Below are 15,836 nucleotides of genomic sequence, written 5' to 3'. Positions count from 1 at the left end.
CTCGCGTCTTTTTGCTTGTCGCCTAGCCTGACTACTTTATTTTTATTTTGTTGTTATATATTTATGCTATAATTATTGTTTGCACATGTCACTGGCGTCTGTACCGACTTATTACCCTTTCCATCTGTCGATGTCTGTACGCTGGTCGTAGCTACAGTTGCTTCGCGGCGCTAACACGAAAAAAAAAAAAAGACAGAACTCCGGGTTTCACGTTGTGTTGACGAGTGACGCCATTGTGGTCAGCTCGTGCTTTCGCTTTACCTAGAGTCACTAAATAAGCTATGCTTCAGAGTGTCGTCACTGAGGTAAAAGGGCAAAAGGGTTCGAGCCGCCATTTTGTTTCCGTTGACCTCCAGACCCACCTTTACTACTTCTACTTTGTCAATAGAAATAGATGAAGATGAAGTTCGGCAGTGGAAGAAGACAACACTTCGAAGAGCGCTCCATGGATGGCGCTCGAGGTCAAACGGAAACAACATGGCGTCCTTTTGCTTCAGTGTCGATATACTCTGAAGCGTAGCTGATTTAGTGACTCTAACTTTGCCCCCATGAGGGATCTCTAACGCGCCCTGAAAGGTAACAAAAGTAACAAAGTAACGAAAACTGAACGTAACCCACGACTGTAAAAATGCGACCGATCGGTGTTGCCCCCCTAACGCCACTATATGCATATCCATGGTTGCCTTTGCACGCCAAACCGGAAATGCTGCGCCGTTGCTGGGAGACGAGACCTTTGTAAAACTGCATAATAGTCCTGGATCGTTTTTCTAAATAATTTTTGTAAATCACTTTAATTTTTATACTTTAATTAAATTTTCTACTAATGCAAAGCGACCTACCATATTTTTCGTGTGCGCATGGCACCTGGAAATAGGCGATTTCAGATATTGCCCTTGTGCTCCGCACGGGGGCCCTCCGTCGCGCAAGTCACGCGCATCGCGCAATGCGTTGTGGGAAAAATTCGTGCTCGTCTGCCTGTTGCTTGAAGGTGCGGGAGGTGAAGGAGAAAGAAAACCGAAACCGTTTGCGCTCTTCTTCTTCTCTCTGACTCATGAACACTAAATCCCAAGGTGCAGCGGGGCCTTCGCAACACGGCGCTCTCTGGTGTGCCATCCATGCAATTTCTGAAATCGTCTATTCCGTTACCTATTTGTCACATCTTCCAGGTAGCAATACCAGGAACACTGAGAAACCGCAAACGCACCCGCAGAGAGTAATTAATACCCCTGCCACACGGGCAGTTTTCAAAGATAATTGAATTCAATGATCTTTGGACACGCGCATGGTCCCACCAAGCGTGCAACGTGTCAACTTCGCAGAAAGCATTGGATCAAATGCTCCATGCAAGGTTGACACGGTACACCCTAGATGGCGCTACGCGCGTGTTCAGTGACGATTGGTTTCAGTGATCATTGAAGAGTGCACGTGTGACAGGGGGCATAAGCTGCATTAATTGAAAACAACGTTATTTCAAATGAACACACAACAGTTTTAAACACGTTAAAGGAGGAATTACATATCCAACAACAACAATTTTTTTTGTTTGAACTTCTGAACGCGTTAATTTAAAACTGCGTTAACAACGTTCATTTCAATTACGTTAATACCTTTTAATACGTTGAAGGAGGGATCACACATGAGACAGTAATGAATTTTTTATTGGTGATCACGAACTAGCCTATCATTGCTATCCCCATTTCTTCATTCAGTCGGATTTATCCTCAAAACGGGGCTATATCAATAACACATTATACAAATGAGCTGTTCCTACACACTGCCATCTCTATTATCCTCATCTCTATCATCCCTATTATCCGATTAAAGCTTATTTCCCGAAGGTCACTGGCTTAAGAGCCAGGTAATAAAGGTGAGCTACCGCACCTTTCAAGAGCCGAAACCCACAATCGAGTGACGAATGTCATTTAGTATATAGTGTCAAGTTTACTATAATTTAGTGTTATACTACGTCATTCACTGCTCAAGTAACACATAATCCGTAGACGAACAATAACACTGCCAATACCATAGTGGCCAGCTACATGCGAAGAGTCTCGTGTAATCTTGTGAAGGAAGGACGCTTGATACGCAAGGGTGAGATGGCAGCGACCGTTATGGACATTTCAGGCTTATTTCCACTGGCGAGGGCTGCCTTCACGCCGTACGCATCCAGATTGTCCACCGGCTGTCCGTCCACCATGGTCAAGATGTCGCCCTGGTAGATTGCTTTTCCTGCAGTCAGGACCTGCGCTCCTTCAATCTGAACGACACAGCATCGGAAACGGGAAAACCTCGTCAGTGCGATTCACAGGTTCCCCCCTTCATTGGAGTATATGCCGCGATCATAGCTCGGCGTTTCGTAGAGTCACTAAATGAGCTACGCTTCAGAGTATCGACACTGAGTTCCAAGAGCGAGCATGCGCCATCTTGTTTTCGCGCCACGCTACCCACGCGCACGCGCACTGCGCACGTCAGCGTACGATGCCATCTACCGTGCGCGGCTGAAATGTTGCTTTCGTTTACAAGCAGCAGTTGACGGCCTCGAGCTCACCTTGACATCTTCGGGAGCTCTGGTGGACAATACACGGATTATCGCGCAACAATCATACACGCTTCTCTATCCCACAGCGAGCATTATGTTAGCCGTCTTCGATCCTGAACTGGGGATGGTACCGGTGCTGAAACAAGATGGCGCTCCTGCTCTCCCTTGGACCTCAGTGTCGATACTCTGAAGCGAAGCTTATTTAGTGACTCTAGCGTTTCGGGTCTTCTAAACTCACGAACAGAATCATCTGATAAGGCGTGAGTTCGTGCCCTGCTACGAACTCCTCGTGAAGGTCGCGACATGGCGTATCGCTGAGCTCGGATCATGCCGCATATTAATGCACTCACCCGATAACATCACAATTGCAAACAGAGCAGGTGTGATATGTTATCTCGTGAGAGCGCTAACATCCGGCATGATCGGGCTCACCGATACGCCATGTCGACCTTCACGTGAGTGCGTAGCAGGACCCGCCTTATCAGATGATACTCTGTCGGGACGCTAGGATAAGGGAGTCTCTCTGGCATTACCCACCTTGTTGATAACGTGGCAATGGACGAGCGCCTTCCGCCTTTCGTTCCACGCCTTCGCCTCGAAGGTCTTGAATCCATAGTTGCCAGCCCCGCCGCATGTGGACGCAATGGCTCGGAGTGTGAGGGTCTGCTTATCGACTGTCCTCAAAATCTCGTCCATATCTCTTCGAGACTCGAGCAGTCGGAAGGCACTCGACGATAAGACAGTCAACACCACCTGGTCGTCAGAACCCTCGATCAAGCCCTTCACCTGCGGCAAGGACATGGCACTGACGTCCCTGCCGTTCACGGCCACGACAACGTCGCCCTCCAGAACGTGGGACGCCTCCGCTGGGCTGCCTCGTTTAACTTTCTGCAAGTATTGAACGAATTCCTTGTGTTTATCTAATGACGTCACCCCTCACTAGATGGCACGCCTGCTGTGATGTCACAGCAAGCATTTCCGCCAATGAGGCGGCCGCGAAACAGGTCATGTGATTACGACGACCAATAGGAATAACTGAGTCTCTGGCTCCTCTCACATTCGACGCTAGAGCAGACGCTATAGAGCTTTGTGTATCCCTTGAGCAATGTGTGACCTCATTAGAACACAGGGTGCCCAGCACAAGCGTAATTTCTGACAGACAGCTATTTCTGTGGGGTTACGTTAAAAAAAATGCAGAGGGCTTACTGCAACTGGCACATTGTTTTCTTTTCTTTGTTTCTTTCCCGCTTTAAAATGAAGTTTTGAATTCGGGTTATGAGATTTTCTTCATAAGGATGTTTCGTATTCGACATATCGGTTACTCTTTATAACGAAGTTTGGTATTCGCTCTATTGTTCGTCTTTATAACAAGATTTCGATTGCCATACATTTATAAAAGCGCATTCTCAGGGCGACGAGCACTCTGTGCTTCCTCACCTCAACCAAGAAAAACGGCTTGGACTGTTCCCCGAGGACTTTACATAGTGTGACGCCGAAGCCCCAGAACTTTCCCATGGTCCTCTCTCTGAAGAGCATCACGTCAATCTTTTCCTTGGCAATCGGGGACTTGTCCGTTGTTTCAGCTGCAAATTGTAAGTGTAAAACAGAGTGATCATCACGAAGAAGCCCTTATATGAAATACTACTACTAATAATAGCAATTGGGGTTTACGTCTCGAGACGACATAGATTTCATATATGAAAGGGTTTGAATCTGGACCTTCTAGAGTTCCGGCACGATTTACCCGCCTATTGCACAGTAATGTAATGTGCAATGAAAATTGTGGAAAGACCTGTCCATATCTTGTTTTGGACGCAGCCAGTTGAGTTTGGATCGTATTTGACAGCGTAGATCGTGCTGCCAGATCAATCTACAATTTCAAGGTCACGTCACCCCGCACCATAGAGCTCTCATAATAACTAGCCCGCGAAGAGGAGCATCTGAACATGTGGGCCGCCATTATGGATACGGTAGGCCTAGCGTGTTACGAACTCTGGCTCCTACGAGTTCCATGCGCTGTTTTTTTCATGTTGCAGCACAAGGTTTAAACCGTGCGACACTCGTTCCCTAGAGAATCCAAGCGCACAGATGATGGCAGACAAAACAAGCACACTTCGTCGCACACGGCATGGGACGCGGAGCAGAGCGAAAGCGGAAGCGACTTGCATTGGATTGGATACCGTTTGCGCCGAACGCGCCTGGTCTTCACACGTGGAAAGGCTGTGGCGGAATCCGGCCCAATCCAAAATATCGATCATGGCGCCTCCCGGATTTGGACATTGGGAGAGGGTCTTGCCTCGGTACAACTCCTTTGCTCTGCCCCATCACTCTGTCCGCCAGCTTTTCTTCTAGCCTTTCTACTTATGATTTCTATGCCCCGCACAAACGGACTACTTTCTCAGGGAGTGTTTGTAAATCGAATTGCGCAGTGATCACGCAGCATGCCAATGCCATGTTTTGCATGATCGCTCCTAGCAGACTGCTCGATTAATTGCGCATCGTTCGTTTATTCGTGCTCGAAGCATACGCAAGGGGCAAGGTCAGTAGCTAAGACCGTAAGGAAGGTTGTTTACAGAAGCGAGCAGTAACAATCCTACAAATACTCGGGATCAAGATGGGACGCTTACATGGCTTTGCATAAAGGCTGATACCAACAGCAACATCTGTGTCTGACGCTTTTCGGTAATCCATTTCTTCTGAGTCACCGCTGGCTGTCTTCATGTACGACGGGTTGACCTTCATTGGACCTTTCTTACACTGAAAGTATACAACAGTGAGCGCTTCGTAAGGGGAGACATTACACAACGGGAAACCAGCTACTGTAGGGCTGTTGCAGTGAAATTTGCACAGCGCCATTTCGGGCCCAAACGGCCACGGATCCCAACACTAGGTAGTTTCATCAGCGGGTTTTGCATGGTGTTTCAAACGGTACGTTGCCAAGGAAAGCTACAAGATCTGTAGGGAATCCGCAGAAAAAGCGGTGCTTCTTGAAAAGTGCGAACAACTCGAGACCGTGTATTTGAAAGTGCCGCGTCGTCTGCTAAACTACCGCGTGTTGCATAATTTGGGGCGCTGACGTTGCTGCTCACTCGCGCCACCTGGCCCAGAGCAACAGGTCTATGAGTGAACTGAGAGAGTGCTATAGTGCTGCCCTACAGTGAACCACATAGAGGCTACGCAAAATAGCGCCAGTCCTCGCTATACCGCGGCAAGATACGCCATTACGTGCGCATACTCGCGACTTGACTTGTCTTGGTTATGGTCTGCGCCACTGCACCCTTGATCTGGACAACATTGGCGTATCTTACAGCTGCACAGTGACATTTACCGTTCTGAAGCAGACGCCGCGAAAGCACAACGCTTATGCACTGTGGGCTTACCTCAGTCACGAGCTTCTTGAAGCTTGGAGACATGTAGGTGTAGAGAGGTAGCTGGCTCTGAGCGTCCACGTCGACCATGTTTTCCACCTTCAGCAATTGCTTCTTCTTGGCAGAGGTCGAAGCTTCAACAGCTGCATTATCATTGACATTTTTAATGGACAGCTTCTGTACCTACTCGAAGAAGAGTCATATCATTTGATATGCAATTACGTATCTCTGAGGACTCGTGATGTGAGGACTGAAGTGTTTCGCTTGGCAGATGTGACAGCAACACAGCGTCATTTATCGATCAGAAGCAGGCGCCGAAACATGAGAAGTTGTAGGATTTCGTGACAGAATGCTACGTCTACTGTGGACAGGAAACTTGGAGATATGAACGAGACCTATCGTTTCCACGTTAGACGTGTAATGGTGATGGAGAAGTTTCGAAAAAATGAGTAGGAGATAGCGCTCTTAATTCGCATGGCGTCTGTGTCGTCTGCTTCGTTTAATCGCAGCAGACACTACCTGTTGGCTACGAATGGCTACCTGTGTGCTTGAATGCGACCCGTTCGTTCAGTCATGTCGCGGATCGCGAGAAGGCCATCGTTCGATATAATTGGCGTTGGTTAAACTTACTCAGATGCTGTTCCAACGCCTTCTTGGTTTTATCGCCACCCATAATCTCCTGGATGGCCGGGATCTCACAGAGGTCTCGTGTCGCTGAAAGCCTTTTCCAGTTGAATCGGGCGAAGAACGGGTGGTTCTTAATGTCAGCGTAGTGGTTGGAACCCAGACGCTCGACCGGGTTCTTCTTCAGCATCTTGAACGCCATGTCTTTTGCTTCTGGTGTGGCAGACAGTGGATGCTGGTCAACCTAAAGGCAACCCACGCGTGGGAAGGGTGGAACAGCGATACCCCTGCCGCACGGGCAGCTTTCAATGATCCTTGAATTCAATGGTCATTGAACACGCGCGTGGCGCCACCAAGCGTGTGACGTGTCAACTTCGCAAAATGCATTGGATGCAATGCTCCCTGAACTGTTGACACGTTACACCCTAGATGGCGCCACTCCCGTGTTCAATGGCGATTGGTTTCAATGATAATTGGAGAGTGCACGTGTGGCAGGGATATAAGGTACATAGACGGAATAGAGGCGCGGAGACGAACCGACGCCGCACAATTAGGCAGTAACCAAGCCAGAAAATTATTTCGGGTGGGATTCTACGGGTACTTTACATGGAGGATGGGGTTTATCGTCCCCGTTTCTCTCTTCCATAAACACAGCCAAAGGTACGATTTCGGAATGGTTGAGTCACCGAAACTCCCCACTCGGCTGCGCCGCTGCTACTAGGTGTCGCTGTCATATTTTTCAATTTCCTGTATGACTGCTTTTCAAGCTCCGGCCTTGACCTACAATCGGAACGGGATCCGGAAAAATCGTCCCCGGACAAAAAGGTCCGGCTGTATTGTTTGCCTGTACAACGAGGTTTCGGATGCCATAGGTGTATTAAAGCGCGTTTTCGGGGCGGCGACCGCAGATTGACGAGATTGCAGCTCTACACTGTAAACTTTTCCACACCTTTAAAGGTGTGCGCTATGTACATTCAACCTGGTTGCGTAACATTGCATCTCCAGGATGATATTTTACAAAATTTGGAAAGCATTACTAAAGATCAAGTGTCAGTGCAAATCTTGCTTTCATTATGTCTTGGATATCGTAGGTACGAGCTAATGCATATATGCATCGCTATCGATAATCGAGCACGTGCAAGTGTCTACAATACTGTTGAGCAATGTTGAGATGTTGCAAGACTGAATTTTTGGAGGACAGACAACACTCGAGTAAAGAAAATTTGTGCGAAACCGTGCTCCATTATGATGTTACCAAAATTACACCTAAAAAGGCGTACGCCATGCACGTTATTACACCTTTAAAGGTGTGAAAAGATTTAGAGTGTACTGCTTTGCAGTACGTTTAATATACTAAAACCAGTGCTTCCCAAACTTTGCCACCCTCACCGTCTTTTCGTGATGCCACGAGCTTCCGGCTTTGAGCACGGGAACCGTAATACACAAAATTGACGCTGACGTTTTATGTGCCACGTAAGTCAGAGGGAATCCGCAGGGCCACAACCCATCGCAAAAAGCGAGACAAAACATATGCCAGCAGGGATGATGCTTCCTTATGACTAAAATGAGCTTGTTTGTTAAAGCAACAGGGTGTCAGAACGAGTGCAGAGTTTGGACACAGTTAGAGTCACTAAATAAGCTACGCTTTAGCGTGGCGCGGAAACAAGATGGCGCATGCTCGCTTTTGGAACTCAGTGTCGGTACTCTGAAGCGTAGCTTATCTAGTGACTCTACCCTGCCCAAAATTAGGGAAGTGCCTTCTGCGAAAACTGTTGCTGTCCCTTATTCATGTTCATGGGCCCTCGTCGTGCACTCTTAAAAAAAGGTGTACTTTAACTCCTTTTTCTTGCCACATATATCACTCCCATTTGGAGAGTACAATTACTCTCAAAAAGGAGTCACCTCACTCTCTTTAGGGAGTGGGGTTACATTCGAACTCCATGCTGGAGACTAATATTACCCTCAGGTAGGGAGTAAGGGAGCAATGTTACTCCCTTGTGGGAGTAAGGAGACTCCTTTTTGAGAGTAATTATACTCTCCAAAAGGGAGTGATATATGTGGCAAGAAAAAAGGAGTTAAAGTACACCATTTTTTTAAAGAGTGTGGCCCTCCGCTGAACCCGTCGCGACTCACAGTCTGGGTAGCACTGTATACTAAGCGATTGGGACGAATGCAATATTGCGGAAGATTTAAAAATGGTGACTGCGTCGTCTCAAACAATGGAATTTCTTACTGGTGGCCACTTAAGAGGCGCGTTCATGATCTTGGACCGCAAGTCTTCCTTGGTGTCGCCTCGAAAGGGCACGTGACCCGTCATCATCTTGAAGAAAGTACACCCAACGGACCACCAGTCGCAAGCCCGTCCGTATGGTCTCCTCTTCAGGATTTCCGGTGCCATGTAAGGCACTGTTCCCGCACATTCGCCGTCGTTGTACTCGAAGGCCGTTTTCAAGAAATATCCTTTCATGCACCTTCTGGAAACTGAAGAGAAGATTTGCTTTCTCCACAACGCTGCCAACCGCGCGGATATGTCTCTCGGGTATGCACGATATCCCAGCGCTCAAAATTATTCCGGATCTCAGAACCCACAATGCCGTATTAAAAGCGATAAAAGCGATTTTTTCCCACAACGCTAAAATTACAAATTGCAAAATCGGAGCTTGTATCTGCGAGGTCTGAGAATGACCGCTTGTTTCAAACAGACACTGATATCCAGCTTTCGCGTGTTAGCAATGTCCGTCGAAGTAGTTTTAGCGAATGAAATATACATTTCACCGACATTTACGTTAAGCAGGGCGGACTCGCTGGAGAAACACTAGACGAAGTGACGTTGGCTAGCTTATGTACCTATTATGCTGTTGTGAGACCAATGCTAGTTAGTTTTCGTTGACTCGCGCGTGTTCTAGGCGGTGTCAACATTAGACGATGTGGATTCTTAACTGGGGGTTGTCGGGATACTCTTTATTTTTGTACAAACAAGTCCGCGTTATGATTCTACGATTCTAATGGTGCCATACCAGAACTGGAGCCATACCAGAGCTGGAGCGCTGCTATCTATTATTATATAGACCGTAATGCAAACGTTTATGCCCTCGCAATCTGCAATTCTCACGTCCATTCCCGAGGTTGCGGGAACGAATCCAGTCGAGGAAGTCAGCTATTGGTGGCACGGTACCATAGTTTCTTATCGGAATTTACTGTCCTGGACTAAACACACGTTCATTTTCTTCTTAATTCTGTGTACGCATCGCAAAGTTAGCGGAAGTTTTCCTGCGGTGTCTAGGATATTTTCCAAAGCATGGTCCGTGACTTGCATAACAGAACCGCATGACAAAAAGCGAAGTACTTACAGTGTCCAATACATTCTTTATTTGTGTCGAAGTCGATCACTTTAACCCGACCTCCAGGTATTATCAACATGCTGCATTAAACACAAACGCTTAGAATAACCGTCATCCCATGACATTTCACAAACGGCTAACGTCCTGCCTGGTGTACAAACCCAAAATACTTCGCGCGAAGCAAGCTGGACAGGAGCATAACCGCAAAGTATATACATTTTCCTAAATTCTGAGTTGGGACAGGAACTCCAGTGGTGAAGCGATTAAAGAGGTCCTGACACTTTGGCAACAAAGATAATCAATATTAATTATTAAATATAATAACTATAGAGCACCCTAGTTACTCCTTTTTGGAGGCCCATTTCGTGTTGACCTCTGACGTCATCTAGAAGCGCGGGCTTCTATGATCCCTATTGGTCCTCGTAAACACGTGAGCTACTTTCCAACCCCCTTACTGGACGAGGTCCCTGCCATGATGTCGCAGCCGGATAACTTTTGGAGCCGACTTCGTACGAGCATTTTACCCCGTTTTTTTCTGTAAAATTTGAAATGCACGTTCACATCGATGAAAGTGAGAGTCTCTTACATTAAGACGTACAAAACGTCAGTTGGTTCGTATAGGGACCATAAGAGTCGAGAGAGTGTTTAGGACATCTTTATAGTAAGTGCGATGTCGTTCGAAAGCAAAAATGAAAAGCTCACTTGACTAAGAATGAATAAATCATGGATGAAATGATACAAGCCGGGGGGAGGGGAGGGTATTGTATAAAATGATAGGGGGGGGGACCGTAAGGGAAAGCGTTGATACAAGGGGGCACATAGATTCCGAAACTGCAGACCGGGTCTGAAATCAGTGCACTGTACGACAAACACGCTAAGAATGAATCTGGCCGAGGCGAGCAGTATCTGTTCGAAAATATCGTATTTTCTATAGGCTTAGGTGTTTTCTCCCTACAACATATCTAAGCAATCCAAAGCGAAAACCTGCTACAGAGAAGAAGCTCGTAGAAATGTCTGGTGACAGCGGCTTACTTTGATACCTTGATGTCCCTGTGGAAGAATCCACGTAGATGAAGATGCTCTACCGCGAGGATCAGCTGTGCCGTTACTATGCGAATCTGTTTTGAAATCAAGAATCGAAAGCGTTACAAGAGTAAGAAGCGCCATTTAGTGTTGCTGGAAATACACAAACCTCATTGGTGGCCAGATAACCAGCCTTGTCGCACACTCTCATCAAGTCCACGCCGCAGATGTATTCCATAACCGTCACCATTGCGTCCTAAGGACCAAAACCGGTACCCTCCTTCAGGTCGAGCATTCCTATGTGACTGCGCCCCTTTAAGACTGCAGGTACGCATGCGTTCGGCGCCTATGGCTTCGGAGGCGCCGAGCGACATTCTGCGCGCATTCGATAGATGGCGCTTTACGTAACAAATTCGAGTGTCAGGCAGTCCGAGAAGAGTGAAGACACCGCAGTTCTGTGGTTGTGTGCTATGCAGTGTGCACATAGGTTTGGCGCGCATGCGCATGGCGGAAAACCCCAGACTTGGTAAAAAAAAAAAGAAAAAAAAAGAAGAAAGACAAGAAGGGGAAAGGACGCACACGTACACCTGGCGAAAACTCGCTCGGGGTTTTTCGTCATGGATGCGTGCCATTAGCTCGCTTCTTTTTTTTTTTAATTTTGTCATAAGTCTGTTAACTATGGGCTATAGCGTCACAACGGCGATATCGGTTACTTTTATCTGGTCTAGCCGAGGGCGTCTCCCAGGCTCACTTTCCACACAAAATTCGAAACGTGTCACCCACTTCGATAAAACTAATGAAATGAGAATCATCATGAGAACCTTCTCCAGATGTAATGCGAGTAGTTCGTGTACCTTTGTGACGTAGCAGCAGTAGTATCGAACGAGGAACGGACTTCGAATAATGGAGGCAACGATCTTGTCGACGCATGCCTGTTTGTGTCGGGTGAATAGGCCGCTGGACACCAGCTTCATCGTGCACACCAAATTGCTCGCCTTGTGCACCACCTTGTATACAGCCCTGAAACAGTCAGCGAATGAAAAAAACCCCGGATTAGGATATAAAAGTGAAACGGTCAAGCCTGAAGCATACTGTCGCTTGCCCACAGGCGTGCTGCGCCTCCTGCTTGGGCGACTCTGTGGAACATACTGAGAAGACGCAACAGATGGTCCTTGACGAGCACGGGGGTGCCTTAAAACACATCTGTCCACAAACGGTTGTGATCCAGACGAACGCGATGCATTCTGGATACGTTCCCCTTCAATGTATATATATTGCTGAGTTTGGCGTGAAGACAAGGGGACGAACAAACGAACGTACAACTTCTCCTGTCTTGCGCTTGTCTTGTCTTGTCCTCTGTTGTACGTAAGTTTGTTCGCCTCCTCGTCTTCACCCCAACCCAGGGATACGTTGCCCACGCCAAGTTTATACCAGCTCGCTTGCAAATAATCCTTTTAAGTTCAGCTCAACCTTTTCTTGAAACGAATGTATTTTATTCGAAACCACACGGCAGCAGCAAGCTTATGTGTGGTGCCATACACCCTCCTAGAAGATGCAAACCCTGCACCAGCACTCCCTGTTGGGCCTATAGGTAGGCGATTTTTGCACGCACGGTTGTAGAAATTAGTCTCGTGCTAACCACTTTACGGGCTAATAACAAGTTTTAGTACGTCGGAGGAACTCTACGAAAACGATACGACAAAGGAAGTTATGAAATCCAAGCTTAGCAATGTCGTGGCACCCCAAGCAGCACAATGTACTGAAAGTCGAGTGCTATGGGGGTGGACGGTATGTGTCTTATCAATGTTATTTAGTTTCATGGATCTGTTCAAGGCTTTCCACCTACCCGTCCACCCCTATTGCACTCGACTTTCAGTACATTGTGCTGCTTGGGTACTCGATTCAAAGAAACAGGGCCATTTGCTTATCATGATGAAAGATAGCTTATCATGTTTTCGGAACCGTTATCGCGAACACCTTCCGCTTTCCTAAAACTCGCTGATGATACCACCCCAGAATTCCATTGCGCCTCCCCAGAATCATAATTTCCGCAGGACTCCATGGACCTACCCAAAGCCGCCAGCCCCGAGTAGCTTGACACAATTGAAGTCTTTCATCTTAGGTATGTAGGTCCAGAATGGCGCCAGTTCAGCGATGTTCAACTTTTCCGTCTTGCTGACTACTGTATCTCCGATTGCCATCCAATCGGTCGGGGGCACATCGGACACCTTCTCCAGGGACGTGGCCAGCTCTCCCACAATGATGGTCAATTGGCGAAACGTGTCTCCCAGCTGCTTGGCTATGGCGGGATCCTTCTTGTAGACGAGGTTATGCAAGCAAATGAGGTTCTCCGCCGTGTCCCGGATGTTCTGGTAGGTGATGATCTGTCTGTTGAGCTTTTCCAAGATGTCCTGGGCGGCGAGTACGATTTGTTCTTGGGCAAAATGCTGCAAAGGCTCCCTCTGTAGTGACACCTTGCTCTCTCGTTTGATGAAGAATTCGAGGAGGACCGTCGTTACTTTGGGGATTCGAGGAAAGAGGGTTAAGACGACTTTGACGGCAGACATCTTCTTCTCCTCCATGGTGGCTTGTGATGGCGGCGCTGCAATACAATTTTTCATGAGGCGAGAAAGCGTCGGGTAAATCTCGGTAATGCAGTGCTTCCCAATCTGGTGCTTCCCGATGGTGAACAAACTAGGCCGGAAACCGTCGCAAAAAGAAAAAAAGAGAGGAAGGAAAGAAAGAGAAAAGAAAAGAAAGAAGAAAAGAAAAACGCATGCCAGCTGGGATGCCTGTTCGTAATGTTACTGAAGTGAGATTGTTTGTTAGAGCACAGTTTGTCAAAGCGAGGGTCGGGTTTGGATACAGCCACTCTCAGTTCCGGCTATCGATGTACTTTGTTTTCATCGGCGCCACCGCGGTTAGCCAAGTTCGCATAAGTTTGTCGTGGCCAAGGGGAGGAGGATCCTCATGGCTTTAGCACCCAAGAGCATGTACTCTCCTGCTAACCCTGCCCAAAATTCCGGAAGTGACTTCGGCGGAACCTGCTGTCGTCCCTTTTTCAAGTTCCCGGGCCGCTTGGCGACTCCCCGCTGAACCTATCGCGACTCCCAGTTTAGGAAGCACTGAGGTTATGTGTTGGGACACTGGTACATTGTAGATAAGCCTCTCAGGAATATGAACTTTAGAAAGATATTCTCATTCTATATAATCGTATTGTTTTAGCGAACCATATGGCTGTTGACAAGCGCACTGTCCTCATATAAGGCAGCGCCAAAGTACGCTGAAAAGTACAACACTTGAGTGTAATTGGCAATAGCTGACGACGCCACGCTAATGTGAGCTGTCACAGAAACGAAAAATGATCTTTTTTTCGTCCAAGTAGTGGTTCAACGAGTAATTCAGGAAAAAGCCAACGAGTGCTAGTGGCCAGGGGTTGAACCTGGACCCTCTTCATTACCGGACAGGGATGTGGTGTAAAGATAGCATCCCTGACCGATTATCGGTTCAGCCCTTGGCGCTGGCACTCAGTGTCTTTTTCATGAATTACTCGTTGACTTTGTCCCTTAGGCTCTTGGAGTCTCTGTGCGTTATGTTTGTCCCTACACTCTTAAAAATGAACTTCACCTCATAGCACGCTCCTACCCAACCATTATCTCGAATGATATCGTTATCTGCTCTGATTTGTTGAAAAGCGGGGGCGTACGCCATTTCTGTGACACTTATGCTGTTCATAATTGTCACAGAAAAGGCGTACGCCCCGTGTTTTCAACAAATCAGGGCAGATAACGATATCATTCGAGATAATGGTTGGCTAGGAGCGTGCTATGCGGTGAAGTTCATTTTTAAGAGTGTAGACGGAGCTCGCCTCGGCTGGGCCGTTGTCCACTCCCTGGTGTGTTAGCGAGCAACCTTTATTATCGACGGATTTACTGCACGGCCGCGGCCGAAGAGATAACGCGACATTCAACTTTGCGGTTATCACGCAACGCATAAATCTCCGAGGTCAGTGACTCGCCGACGAGTATTGACTTATTGACAGCGATGTCAGTTGTGTTGTGAACATTATCATGAGCGTTATCAGCATGCCTAACAGCGGCGAGACGACGGCGTGCGGAGATATGACGGTCAAACGTCTGTGCTACGGACATGGCAAAGGAGGATGTGGTACTGACCCGCCGCCATGGTGCCCGAGAAAGCCCAGCTGTCAACGATTCCAAGGACCTCGCCAGTTTGCGCGTGGCCAACTTCTTTTTCCAAACACACATGGTTTGCCGCTCTGAGTCATGCAGAGAAGCCGTAGTATTAAATGATCTCCAGATAGAATTTAATAACTTTGTTCATAGTGATTTGTTGGCATCTGCATATAGGCCTTGTGGCCGGTGACATGACGCTGTAAATGCTGGGCACGACATAATCATGCAGCGGGTACCTGGCCACTGCAGCATACCTGCATATGGCTTGGAACTGATCCGTGGTTCATTGGAACTGTGGCCTTCGCAAAGTGCCCCCGCAATATCTCTCTCTCGCAGAAATGTACGATTCTCTCGGATTGTTAGTTTCGCTTCCTTCAAAAATTGTTCGACTGATCTTGCTCTCTTGGTGCAAAAGGAGCTATTTCTAAAAACATCCAGAATAAACTCACAACGCCACAACTCATTCGCCTATAAAATGCCTATTCGCTCGCTCCCATTCTTAGCGTAGAGTGACAAAGAAAAGAAAAAACAAAAACACTTTCTACTGTACAACACAATATGATTTCAAAACTTTGAGTTTTCTCAAGCATTTTTTGAAGCAAGAAGTCCCAAGTTATTAGACTTTGTCGAATCAAAGGAACTTGAGGTACCGCCCTAGCCGTACTGCTTGTGTGGATTCGACACCGGTTGGCAAATACGTTAGCTGACCCAGTTATATCAACAGATTATAACTGCTGCACATGAA

The 15,836-nt window shown here is 47.4% G+C and overlaps 2 protein-coding genes across 2 annotated transcripts; both read right to left on the bottom strand.

The window, feature by feature from the left end:
• Window positions 1-1,637: 1,637 nt before the first annotated feature.
• On the bottom strand, window positions 1,638-11,915 carry LOC135369017 (microtubule-associated serine/threonine-protein kinase 3-like). Its single transcript, XM_064602617.1, has 11 exons — window positions 11,750-11,915; window positions 11,065-11,151; window positions 10,905-10,990; window positions 9,882-9,952; window positions 8,765-9,012; window positions 6,538-6,775; window positions 5,920-6,050; window positions 5,167-5,296; window positions 3,977-4,122; window positions 3,077-3,427; window positions 1,638-2,257 (listed from the first exon to the last, which is right to left on the bottom strand). Exons 1-11 carry the CDS (start codon window positions 11,867-11,869, stop codon window positions 2,036-2,038), a joined length of 1,830 nt encoding a protein of 609 aa, XP_064458687.1. The 5' UTR covers window positions 11,870-11,915; the 3' UTR covers window positions 1,638-2,035.
• Window positions 11,916-12,961: 1,046 nt separating this feature from the next.
• Window positions 12,962-15,132, bottom strand: LOC135369502 (uncharacterized). The gene is made up of 2 exons (XM_064603085.1): window positions 15,071-15,132; window positions 12,962-13,497 (listed from the first exon to the last, which is right to left on the bottom strand). The coding sequence occupies exons 1-2, from the start codon at window positions 15,078-15,080 to the stop codon at window positions 12,962-12,964; spliced, it is 546 nt and encodes a 181-aa protein (XP_064459155.1). The 5' UTR covers window positions 15,081-15,132.
• Between the last annotated feature and the right edge of the window lie 704 nt (window positions 15,133-15,836).

This window comes from Ornithodoros turicata, chromosome 9 (genome assembly GCF_037126465.1).
Source record: "Ornithodoros turicata isolate Travis chromosome 9, ASM3712646v1, whole genome shotgun sequence".
Classification (NCBI taxonomy): domain Eukaryota; kingdom Metazoa; phylum Arthropoda; class Arachnida; order Ixodida; family Argasidae; genus Ornithodoros; species Ornithodoros turicata.
Note: the sequence above shows the minus strand (reverse complement) of the source record. Positions and strands in the feature narration are given on the sequence as shown.

Bases quoted from the DNA above. Each gene is read 5' to 3' on its own strand.
- LOC135369017 (XM_064602617.1), bottom strand. From the start codon at position 11,869: ATGAAGCTGGTGTCCAGCGGCCTATTCACCCGACACAAACAGGCATGC. The intron at 6,051-6,537 runs GTAAGTTTAACC...ATGATAATGCAG, and splicing joins GGCGTTGGAACAGCATCTGA to CTGTTGAAGCTTCGACCTCT. The intron at 2,258-3,076 runs GTGGGTAATGCC...TGTGTCGTTCAG, and splicing joins ATTGCCACGTTATCAACAAG to ATTGAAGGAGCGCAGGTCCT.